The 12,080-nt window shown below is 35.1% G+C and overlaps 2 protein-coding genes across 2 annotated transcripts; one reads left to right on the forward strand and one right to left on the reverse strand.

Annotated features, from left to right (window-relative positions):
* Positions 1-622: 622 nt before the first annotated feature.
* On the forward strand, positions 623-4,477 carry LOC132037821 (peroxygenase-like). The gene is made up of 6 exons (XM_059428480.1): positions 623-895; positions 2,920-3,069; positions 3,280-3,365; positions 3,749-3,843; positions 3,922-4,047; positions 4,144-4,477. The coding sequence occupies exons 1-6, from the start codon at positions 766-768 to the stop codon at positions 4,301-4,303; spliced, it is 747 nt and encodes a 248-aa protein (XP_059284463.1). The 5' UTR covers positions 623-765; the 3' UTR covers positions 4,304-4,477.
* Positions 4,478-4,770: 293 nt separating this feature from the next.
* Positions 4,771-6,782, reverse strand: LOC132037751 (acid phosphatase 1-like). Its single transcript, XM_059428387.1, has 3 exons — positions 6,172-6,782; positions 5,310-5,519; positions 4,771-5,174 (listed from the first exon to the last, which is right to left on the reverse strand). Exons 1-3 carry the CDS (start codon positions 6,552-6,554, stop codon positions 4,997-4,999), a joined length of 771 nt encoding a protein of 256 aa, XP_059284370.1. The 5' UTR covers positions 6,555-6,782; the 3' UTR covers positions 4,771-4,996.
* Between the last annotated feature and the right edge of the window lie 5,298 nt (positions 6,783-12,080).

Below are 12,080 nucleotides of genomic sequence, written 5' to 3' on the forward strand. Positions count from 1 at the left end.
CATTTTTATATTAGTCCCACCTAACTTAAGATGTTACATCTTTTGAGTAAACAACATTAAACTTCATTCATAAAAATATAATTAATTATTTTTAATCATTGGATTGTTCAATAGGATAACATAATTAATTATTTTTAATCATTGAATTGTTCAATGGGATAACATAAGACTAATTTACATTATCAGGAGAATTATCAGGAGAATTACGCTTCTAGGATAATCAATTATGATTGATTCCATCTTAAGTAATAAAAAATTTCTAATATTACTATCTAGAGATTGTAAACTTTCTTTGCTTACAATTATCATTTATTAATTTGATATAAAATATTAGTTGAATTATGTTATTAAGAAATGAAATTTTAAATCTTAACATATTTAAAATTGAATGTATTGTACTATGATTGACGTATATTATTACTTCAATGGTAATATTCTCCGTTCATCGCACAGGTACAGATACTAATTTTATTATCAAAGTGATGATAAAATCTTCATCTAGTGTATTCTAGTAGACAGATATAAGTTTCAAAGTATGCCTATTTGTGGGGGAAATAACAGACAGGTTTGACTATACGTGTCATAAGCAGCGCAAAATTGTGGCGAGCAACTCATGCGCAACACTTCCACTTGTAACCTTTACAAAGCTCCATCCTCTTCTTCTTATTGCCCACTAATTTCACTACTATTTCTCCTCCATCAGATATCTACATTTTCAGTTTCTTGAAGTTAGAAGTTGTAAAGTGTGTGGACAACTAGAGAGATATGGCAGAAACGACAATAACAACAGGTGGAATGGAGAGGAATCAAGCATTGATAACAGAGGCCCCTCTTGCGCCAGTTACTATTGAAAGGAAAGTTAGAACTGATTTGGAAACTTCTATTCCTAAGCCTTGTAAGTTTGCTTCTTCTTTTAGTTTTTGATGATATGTGCATTACAGCATAAGTGATTGGTGACTCTTCACTTAGAAAGTTTAATTTTTTCTATTTTCTATTTCCAACAATCAGGAGTATTCATCCTAGATTATTCCTGCAATTTGCAGAATGTGCCTATAAAAGGAACTATACTAGCGGCCTACTCAGTTTATTGTAGAAATTTTCGTGATTAATGATTTGACCATGCAAACTAACTAAAAATGCTTTTTCTCGGCTAAAGAAACAGATTACTCAATCTATTTCTGTAGTGCTCATGATTACTCATCTATTTCTATGCACTCATGATATATACTATCTTAAGAGCGATACGCTGCCTACTGAATCCCGTAATTATTAATAACCTATAGAAAATGACAAAAACCTTCTAGTGAATTTTAACTCGGAACCTCAAGTTGAATTTTGAACCCTGGCCAACCTCTAATCTTGTATTATTTAGGGGATATACGCAACCTTATCCTCCATTTTATTTTTGCAAGAGGCTGTTTCCACGACTCTGCCAGAAATGGAGGGTAAGGGAGGGTAAGGTTACGTACAACAGATTCTTATGGTCCGGCCCTTCTCCGGACCCCGCGCATACCGGCTGCCCCTCTTTTTTTTTTCTTTTTTTTTAAAATACATAAAAGATAGGAGTAAAAATAAATTACTTTAAATTTTTAAGGACGAATGCCGGAAAATCATACTCATAAGAAAATGGAAACTCAAACCCAAGAACTAGCTTATAAGGTGAGCCTTGCCCAATATCATATATAAAGATAGACATAATCCTCATTCCTACCACATAATTCCCGTGCCTACTGATATGGGACTCAACAATCTCGGATGGAGGTACTTGTTAAGTGATAAGTAACTTCTATTAAAGTCAGATTTTAGATGAATAGCATTGAGCAGAAGGTCTTTCGGAAACCGCCTCTCTACCTCCCAAGGCTCCCAAGGTTCCCAAGGTAGGGGTAAGGTCCGCGTACACTCAACCTCCCCAGACCCCACTTATGAGATTTGTATGTTGTTGTTTAGATGAATAGCATATTGATTGCAGTCGCAAATATACCTCTTATTGGAATAGTCCTATATTGGAATAGTCCTAGTTGTGCGTCTATGTTTCCTCTTGAAAGTGAATATATTCGCAAATTGTATTTCAAGTCTTGAACATTTGATGATGAGACTTCATTTGGTTGGTTGTGGACTGCTATTAGTTGCATTCTCTAGACTTCTTTTGAGAAAGGTAAATATTTGATAATTGTAGCACAAAGACGGGGCGGGACTGTACAAGTGTGTATACTTTGCGTATGTCTATATATTGATTAAATTTTACTTAAATGGGCACCTCAACCTTGAGAGTTGCGTAATGTGCTTGACTAGTAATAAGTAATGAAAAAGTAGGCTAAAGGGTAGCGAGTTCTAATGTAAGGTGGGTTATCGCTGTGTTTAGAAGGAACCGTGTACTGAGTTCTGTTAGTTTGTAAGTTTGTGCATCTCTTCCCTCAGACCAAGACTTATCCAAATTCAGACACAGTAATTCCTGAAGCTGACGCGATGAACTTGTTAATTAGAGGAATTTGGAAGGTCGTATTCCAGCCTTTAAGATTAAAAACCCCAAAATAAAGTACACCATATTCATGAAAGAAAAAAAAAAAAAGTGCCGAGCTATGATTAGAAATTAAATCTACTTTCTGTCTGTGGATCCTTTATTCATAGTCGAATTAAGACAGAAATTACCAAACTAAAGGTATTAAGTATAACAAACGCGTTGAACCTGTAGATAATTGCTTTTTGATTAAGAGCATTTATCTGCAAAAGTTGAATGGATTTTTCTAGTTTTATTTCAATACTGGAGTGTTGTTTCTCAAAATTAGTGGCTTATTGTCCAGTTGTCACTTGGTGGTTCATTATTAGTTTGATTATATGCAAGTTCTGCTGGTGTTTCTGGTCTTTTGTTTCTTGTAATTAACATAATCATGGCATTCTTACTTCACTCAAAATATTCAGATATGGCTAGAGGATTGGTCGCTCCAGATATGGAGCACCCCAACGGAACACCTGGGCACAAGCACAATGGCATGAGTGTTCTTCAGCAGCACGCAGCCTTCTTCGACCAGGATGATAATGGCATCATTTATCCATGGGAAACATACTCTGGTAAATTATCATTCTAGTCCGCAAACTGTTGTGAAGGCTGATTTATTTGTGGATGTGTAATTTATTGATTTCCAGGAAGGAAGTTATACTTAATGGGATGACATAATTTCCTATGGTTCTTCACTTCAAGAATAGTTTTATCAATTAGAATCATTAGCTGATACTTGCCAATGTCTGATCTTTCCTCCACTTTCTAATCGCTTTGAACAGGATTTCGTCAAATTGGTTTCAATATGATTGGGTCGTTCATAATGGCTATTGTCATCAATGCTGCTTTGAGCTATCCTACTCTCCCGGTAAGTTGAAGCAGAGTCACTGATACTTGTAACCCAAACAACTGATGAAAAATTAAAAGAATAATATTCGTTGCGGAAGCGACATACTTAATGAAAGTGGCAGGATTACAAATTAAAGAAACCGAATATATTTCATGCCATTATTGCTTCGTTTGGATTTGTAGCACATAGTTTGAAATTTAGTTCAACTCGATGCATTCAGAATCAGCAATGGTTTTTACTTATTTGTCATTTTGGGAAGCTTTAGCAATATGTAATGAAGGCCGAAAATCTAATTGTAGGAGAGGCAGCAAAACTAATAGCTTCAATGATTTCCATATGGTGCTAGATGTGAGTTTTTAGTTCTCTCCGTTAATAGCGCACTGTAAAATGTTAATTTGCAGGGGTGGTTCCCTTCTCCGTTGCTTCCAATATACATTAATAATATACACAAGTGCAAGCATGGAAGCGATTCAGGGACCTATGACAGAGAAGGCAGGCAAGTATATATACTAGTATGAAATTACTTCAACTTCTTGAAGTTGATCTTGATCTTACTCTCTGGTTTTTTGCTTAGATACACCCCAGTGCATTTTGAGAACATCTTTAGCAAATATGCTCGAACAGTGCCTGATAAGCTTAGTCTTGGAGAACTGTGGGATATGACTCAGGCTAATAGAGAAGCATTTGATTTTTTTGGCTGGTAAGTAGGCCCATTTCTTTAACTGCTTATTTTCAGTTGAAACTTGAAACACGTAATTGTTTTAATCATTTTGGTGTTTCGCTTCTAATTTTGAAGGATTGCTACAAAAATGGAGTGGGGAATCTTGTATCTTCTTGCTCGAGACGAAGATGGTTTCTTATCGAAAGAGGCCATAAGGCGATGCTTCGATGGGAGTTTGTTCGACTATTGTGCAAAGGTTCGCATGGGAGGTGACTATGCTAATAAGCAAGAATAGGTTCTACTTAGAAGTATTACGTATGCTAGTGTTCTGATTTAGATGTAATAGTTTGAGAAAGAGCTAGCCTGAATCTTGTATTCTCGTATACATGTTTTAAGCTTTTTTTCTTTGTTCAGAAACTGTGAGATGGATTTGGAATTTCAAGTTATCTTTCGCCCTATGTTCAGAGGATCTTGCATCTTATCAAATTTTTTGATTTTTCGGAATTTTGGCCAAACAAACTATAGTATCATCAAAGTTAGAGTTTACCTCGATAGTTTAAAAATGTTTGCACATCAAATAAGTTACCAATCAACTACTAGTAAATTGTATGCCAAATATGAATTGGTAACACTTCAAAACTAAATATATGCCGTCAGTATATAAGTTCAACTTTATAAAAGAGACAACTCATTTTTATTTTGTCTATTTTCTTAAATGTGCACATGCAGGTGGTAGTTGTTGACAATTGCTAGGTCCAATAATGCCATAAAAAATTGGATGGATAAATCTTCAACTCTCCAATATTTAATGTGAAATCAACCAAATCATCAAGTTGATTAAGATAATTACTACCATCAACAAACCACATCTTCAAAAAAAAAAAAAAAAAAAAAAGAGAAAACAGATTACATCCAACAAGTCGTCTATGTTTTTATCCTCACAAGAACATAACAAATTCACAAGTGAAATGAACAAAGTGGATCCACATCAAGCAAGATAGTACATAGGATTTGGAAGTTTGAATGTTCTTTTTGCACTTGGAAGACCCGCAATGCTGCTCCATTGGTCTCCAACAATACCCAAAATTCTATAGCCTTTGCTTATAAGCTTACTTCTTACCTCTGCCTTAAATTTCTGAGCATTCTTGCATTCATCTTCTTGACCTCTAAAATATTCCCCAAAAAAAAAAAAAGAAAAAGAAAAATATTCCCAAAAAAAAAAAAAAAACTCAAAAAATTAGTACCAATCTTTTAAATTATATATAACCATAAACCAAATAAATAGAGAATAATTTTCAAACCTTAGTATGAGTCCCTTCCATCCATAGAAACCAACATGGACAAGATTGTCAACGGTGGCAGATCTAAGAAGTTCTCTTCTTGAAGAAACAATAAAGATTTGAACTCCTAGCTCTTTAAGATGATTGAACAACTTCACAGAATGACTCAATGCTGTTCCTTTCCCTTGGCTCATCCAAGCCTCCATAGATGTCATATTTAACTTATTTCCCCTATGCCACCCAAAAAAAAAAAAAAAAAAAAAAAAAAACATTATTAACATTAAAAATATCATTATATTTTTTATCAAAAGATCTCAATGAGGAGTTATATGCACTAAAACGTATAAACTAATTTGTCACTATCAATGCAATGTAATTGACTATGACATTTTATCACTCTATCTCTAAATTGTCATGTTAGACTTGTTGAACTAATTGTTGTTGTAAGGCAACTTAACCTTACAATGGTAATAAGAAATGGACATTGGACATAAATCAACTCTAAAGTTAGCTCGTGATTGGAATGTGAGATATGAGCCTCAATATCAGGTAAACTAAATTTTTTTACCAGACTTCGATTCTGATACCATGTTAAGAAATTGATTTTTTGCAGAACGAATAGATAATGAGATAGATGACTATAAGCTGATAATCTTCGCCTCTTGCTAGTAAAGCGAAAAGCCTTATATATCTTAGACCTAATTATTCAACTTCAAAAAGCTAATTCGTGAGATTATCCAATATTATATAAAAGATCAATTTTCCATTCACAACCGATATGAAACATACTCAACAGATAGTGTAAGATCTTATATATACAGTGTCAATGCACAGAACATAAAATCTTACCCTAAAAACAAAAGATGAGAAACAAAAAACTTACCCAAAGCCATTGTTCTTGTAGTAAGGAACAGAGGAAAGAAGGGTGTCATCAATGTCAAAAATCCAAGCATCTTTCCCATCATGTTCCAAAATACAATTAGTACTAATATGAAGTATGCATTCATCAATTGTTCTTTCAGAATCCACTTTGTATTGAGTGGAAGTCATGTACTTTGCAATATAGGCAACACATTCTTGAGGGACAACAACATAGTCTCTAATGTTGTGCAACTCAACATTCATTCTCCAACTCTCACAGTAATTCTTAAGGCTGATTTTGAGACCATCATTGGTTTTGTGCTGTTTCAAAATGTTCCAATCTGCAAGAGATGAAGTAAAGAGAAGGCAAAAGATAGTGAAGAAAATTCCAAATTTTCTCGCCATTGTTTTAGGGAGAAAGAAGAAGTTGAAGAAATTGATGAGGAAGTTGGAGTTTTAGATGATTTTGTGTAGCTACTTATTGAGGGACTTAGTGATAAATGTCAAATGAAGGGTCACATGGGTGATGGGAATTAGTTGTCACCATGTATATTGTTGTCCTCAAGAACACATGATCTCTTGGGTGGCAGGTTGATTAAATTAAACATAAAAATTGTCTAATTATGTCAATCAATGGTGTCATATGGACTTAGTTCTATAGTTTCAAATCTTCTATTTTATGTAGTTTGGTTTCTGGGTAAGCTAACTTAGATCATGAAAATTGAATTTGATTCTTTATAGTTTGTTCACACTACGACCATGTTACATCATCAGTCACACCTCCATGAAAGTAAAATGTAATTGCCCAATTAGGATAATTTTGCAAGTAATCTTGGACTGGCGAAAATTCAGAGATCTTTCTCCAAGCTTTTCGTTTATTATCAATTTCTCTTGTGATTTGAAATATGTAATTCTTGTTGGGTTTAATTGATAGGTTGAATGGGAAATGGAGGGAAAATGAGTTGTTCCCTCTTGCTTTATGAAATAAGCATTTGTCCCTCATAGGTGGTGGAAAGAAAAGTTCTCCTACTTAAAAGTAGAAGCACTCCTTCTTGTTGCTAAAGGGTCAAGAAGAGGGTCTCCTCTCGCGTCGTCGTCGCTCGGCTCGACTTCGGATTTGGTGATCTGATTGATAATCTTTTTGGACCAAATTTCCATTAATTTTAATTATTTAATTAATTATTATTTATTTAATTAATTAAAGATCCTGACTCGCGACCCGACCCGTTTCTTTCCCGGATTAATTTAAAAAAATTTCCCTCCATTTTTAAACGGAATTTTTCTGAAAGGTTGCAAACCTTTTAGAAAAGTTACAAAACCTTTTCCCAAACAAAGCATATATTTTGTTGATCCTCGGAATTTTTACTTACGAAATTTTTTGATATTCTTCTTCTTCTTTCTCTGCACTTTTTAAAAACTCTCGTGTGATACACTACCTTCGAGCGGTTCGTAGTCACTAGAATTTGTTGTACCGCTATTTTGGTGGGTAAATCGTCCCATCTGGAGGAAAGATTCTAATACCTCGGGTACATTGAGGGCAATAATTTCATAAGGACCTTGTGAATTCGATGGAGCTCGATTTGGTTTTCCATGTAATTTAACATCTTTTGTTCATATTATTTTTCGGTTGTTAATTTCGTTTTCTATAGTTTTAGAAGCTGAATTCTGTTTTTACGTTTGGAATTATTCTAACTTACTGGTTCAAAGTATTTTTTGCAATACAGAATTAATAAAAATCTTAAGGGAATTATTATTTATATATTCATATTAATCTGTATTCTGTTTTGGAGACTAAAACCTTCACGGTTTTCTACTCCGTTAAATTTCTCTAGTCCACTTGAAGAACATAAAACTTCGTTGGACTATTAAAGTTCATAACAGTGATGCGATTTGAAGAACATAAAAACTTCATCGTGAAACAGATTCTGAAAAAAGATATATCTTCTCTGTTTACCGTTCTATTTCATTTGCCATTTATTAAACAGTTTGTTAATTATTGACAGTGAAGAATGGAAACAGAAAGTGATGTTAATGCTCCTAATGGGCTAGCGATTTGTTAGTCTCATTGTTGGTACTACTATTGGTACTACTGTTGGTGCGACTGTTGGGGCAACAAATGTTGCGTCGTCAAGCCGTCCAAATGTTGCACACACGATGGCATCGGCAGAGAAACCAGGGAAGTTTTCTGGTATCAACTTCAAAGGCTGGCAGCAAAGAATGTTCTTCTGGCTGACTACTCTAGGCGTGCAAAAGTTCACAAACGAAAATTCTCCTGTTACTGAAGAAGGAATGCCTGAAAACTAGCGCTTTATGATTACTGAGGCTTGGAAGCATGCATATTTTTTGTGCAAAGGATACATCCTTAGTGCATTAGATGATGATACGTATAATGTCTACGATTCTGCAAAACTTCAAAAGAATTATGGTTGCACTCGAAAAGAAGTATAAAGCTGAAGATGCATGCTTAAAAAAATTCGTGGTTGCCAAGTTTCTTGACTACAAGATGACAGATAGTAAAATTGTTGGAACCCAAGTTCAAGAACTCCAAGTCCTTATCCATAACCTTATTGTTGAAGGTATGGTGATCAACGAGGCATTTCAAGTGGCTGCTGTGATTGAGAAGTTGCCTCCTTCAGGGAGAGACTTCAAGAACTATCTGAAACACAAGCGTAAGGAAATGTTGCTGGAAGATCTTGTGATTCACTTGAAGATTGAGGAAGATAATAAAGGATTCTTTGAAAAGAAGTCGCGTGGAAATTCAACGATTATGGGAGCGAACATCGTTGAAGAATGCGTCTCCCGAAAGAATAAGAAAAGGAAGAAACCTTTTGGAAAGAGTAAGGAGCAGAACGAGAAAAAATTCAAGGGCAATTGCTATAATTGTGGGAAAGCTGGCCACAAAGCCCCAGATTGTCGTCTCCCTAAAAAGGACAAGAAAAAGGGACAAGCCAATAATGTGGAGAAGAATGATGACATAAATGATCTGTGTGCAATGCTATCGGAGTGCAATTTGGTTGGAAACCCAAAGGAGTGGTGGCTTGATTTTGGTGCCACTCGACATGTTTCTTACTTGTGAAAGAAGCATTCTGCAAACTACGCTCCCCGGCCCCCGGACCGAAGGCTGTTTATGGGAGATGCGCAACGACCAAGGTTGAAGGATATGGGAAGATTCTTCTGAAGATGACTTCCGGCAAGGTGTTGACTCTCAACAACGTTCTGTACGTCCTAACAATAAGGAAGAATTTAGTTTCAGACGGACTACTCGTCAAAAATGGGTTTAAGTGCGTGTTGGTTAGTGAGAAAATTGTAATAAGGAAGAATGATATGTTCATAGGAAAAAGCTACCTCACCGAGGGCCTTTTCAAACTAAATGTAATGGTTGTTGACATGATTAATAATAATTCGGCTTCGCTTACTTATTGGAGTCAAATGATTTATGGCATGTTCATTTAGGACATGTCAACTACAAAACCTTGCGAAAATTGATTAATTTAGAAGTATTGCTAAATTCGAGTGTAATAAATCAAATTGTGAAATCCGTTGAATCTAAGTTTGTTAAACATCCATATAAGTCTATTGATAGGAGTTCAAATCCTTTAGACTTAATCCATACGTATATGTGATATGAAGTCAATACCTTCTCGCGGTGGAAAAAGTATTTTATAACTTTTATTGACGATTGCACTCGATATTGTTATGTGTATTTGCTTAATAGTAAGGATGAAGCTATTGATGCATTTAAGCAATACAAGAACGAAGTGGAGAATCAATTGAATAAAAAGATAAAAATGATTAGAAGTGATAGGGGTGGAGAATACGAATCTCTTTTTGCAGAAATATGTTTAGAATATGAAATTATTCATCAAACTACTGACCTCTACACACCACAATCAAATGGAATTGCGAAAAGGAAAAATCGAACATTAAAGGAAATGATGAATGCTTTATTAATAAGTTCCGGTTTACCGCAGAGCTTATGGGGGGAAGCTATCCTTAGAGCTAATCAAATACTCAATAGGGTACCCCACAGCAAAAACAATCTATTCCATATGAACTATGAAAAGGAAGAAAACCCAACTTGAAATATTTCAAAGTGTGGGGTGTTTAGCAAAGGTCCAAGTTCCTTTACCCAAAAGGGTAAAAATCAGACCAAAATAGGATTGTGTTTTTATTAACTATGCTACAAACAGCAAAGCTTGTCGATTTTTGGTTCACAAATCGGACAATCCCAAAATTCATATTAATACGGTAATTGAATCGATATAGTCTTTGAATTTCTTGAAAACGTATCAGTATAAAGCGAATGTGAGTCGTCAAGTGAAAGATCTAAACGACCGCGGGAAGAACCAAAGAAAAGTACACCAAGTGAAGAGGATCCAAGGCGTAGCAAACGTCAAAGGACATCTACTTCCTTTGGATCAGATTTTGTGACATTCTTGCTTGAAAACGAGCCTCAAACATTTAAAGCAGCGATGTCTTCTTCTGATTCAGTATTTTGGAAAGAGGCAGTCAATAGTGAGATTGAATCAATTTTGAACAACCATACATGGGAATTGGTTGATCTTCCTCCTGGAAATAAACCTTTAGGATCAAAATGGATCTTTAAAAGGAAAATGAAAGCTGATGGCACTATTGACAAATATAAGGCAAGACTTGTGGTCAAAGGTTATAGACAAAAGAGGCCTTAATTACTTTGACACGTACTCGCGCAGAACAAGGATAATACCTATTCGGGTGTTAGTGGCAAAATGTACATTGTATATGGTCTTGAAATTCATCAAATGGATGTCAAGATAGCTTTCTTAAATGGAGGATTGGAAGAAGAAATTTACATGGAATAACCCTTGATGGTTTATGGTTCACAAAGAAAGGAAAGTGTGCAAACTTGTTAAGTCAACTTTATGGACTTAAACAAGCACCCAAACAATGGCATACGAAATTTGAACAAACAATGTTGGCAAATGGGTTTAAGATTAATGAGTGTAACAAATGTGTTTACATTAAAAATACTCCAAATCATGAAGTCATTGTTTGTTTATATGTTGATGACATGTTGATAATGACGAGATATTGCTTAGATGTAAATGCTACGAAGTGTATGCTTGCTAGCAAATTTGACATAAAAGACTTAAGGTTCTTTGATTTGATCTTAGGAATTAGGATCCATAAAACTCCACAAGATCTAGCATTATCACAATCACATTACTTATTGAAAGGGTACTTGACAAGTTCAAGTATTTAAATTTCAATGTTGCAAAGACTCGATTGATGTAAGTTTTGCACTTCAAAAGAATGAAAGTGAAAGTGACTCACAATTAGACTATGCACGAGTTTTGGGAAGTTTGATGTATATTATGAATTATACACGACCAAATATCGCACGTGTTTAGCAATTTGAGTCGATTCACGAGTAATCCCAATCAAACTTCATTGGATGGTAATGAAACGAGTCTTGGGGTATTTGAAACACACCCAAAATTATGCTTTGCATTATAATAAACATCCCGCACTAATTGAGGTATATAGTGATGCAAAATGGATCACCGGATCATCTGAAGTTAAATCCACGAGTGGACATGTTTTCACCGTTGGTGGAGGAGCAGTGTCTTGGAAATCCTCAAAACAGACATGCATCGCCCGCTCTACAATGGAATCTAAATTTATAGCTTTAGACAAGGCCCGTGAAGAAGCTGAATGGCTCTGAAATTTCTTGGAAGATATTCCATTTTGACCCAAACCTTTGGCACCTATATGTATACATTGTGATAGCCGTACGGCAATAGATAGGGCGAGGAGTGTTATGTATAATGAAAAATCGTGTCACGTTCGACGGCGACACGATCGTTAAACAACTACTCTCTAGTGGTGTTATCATTATTGACTACGTAAAATCAAGAGACAACGTGTCGGATCCGTTAACAAAAGGCCTAT

The sequence above is a fragment of the Lycium ferocissimum genome, chromosome 1, assembly GCF_029784015.1.
Source record: "Lycium ferocissimum isolate CSIRO_LF1 chromosome 1, AGI_CSIRO_Lferr_CH_V1, whole genome shotgun sequence".
NCBI lineage: Eukaryota > Viridiplantae > Streptophyta > Magnoliopsida > Solanales > Solanaceae > Lycium > Lycium ferocissimum.

What these genes read in the sequence shown, in the direction of transcription:
- LOC132037821 (XM_059428480.1), top strand. Translation starts at nt 766, where the DNA reads ATGGCAGAAACGACAATAACAACAGGTGGAATGGAGAGGAATCAAGCA. An exon ending in AACTTCTATTCCTAAGCCTT is followed by an intron (nt 896 to 2,919) that starts GTAAGTTTGCTT and finishes CAAAATATTCAG; the next exon opens with ATATGGCTAGAGGATTGGTC. An exon ending in TCCATGGGAAACATACTCTG is followed by an intron (nt 3,070 to 3,279) that starts GTAAATTATCAT and finishes CGCTTTGAACAG; the next exon opens with GATTTCGTCAAATTGGTTTC.
- LOC132037751 (XM_059428387.1), bottom strand. Translation starts at nt 6,554, where the DNA reads ATGGCGAGAAAATTTGGAATTTTCTTCACTATCTTTTGCCTTCTCTTT. An exon ending in TACAAGAACAATGGCTTTGG is followed by an intron (nt 5,520 to 6,171) that starts GTAAGTTTTTTG and finishes TGGGTGGCATAG; the next exon opens with GGGAAATAAGTTAAATATGA. An exon ending in TGGAAGGGACTCATACTAAG is followed by an intron (nt 5,175 to 5,309) that starts GTTTGAAAATTA and finishes GGAATATTTTAG; the next exon opens with AGGTCAAGAAGATGAATGCA.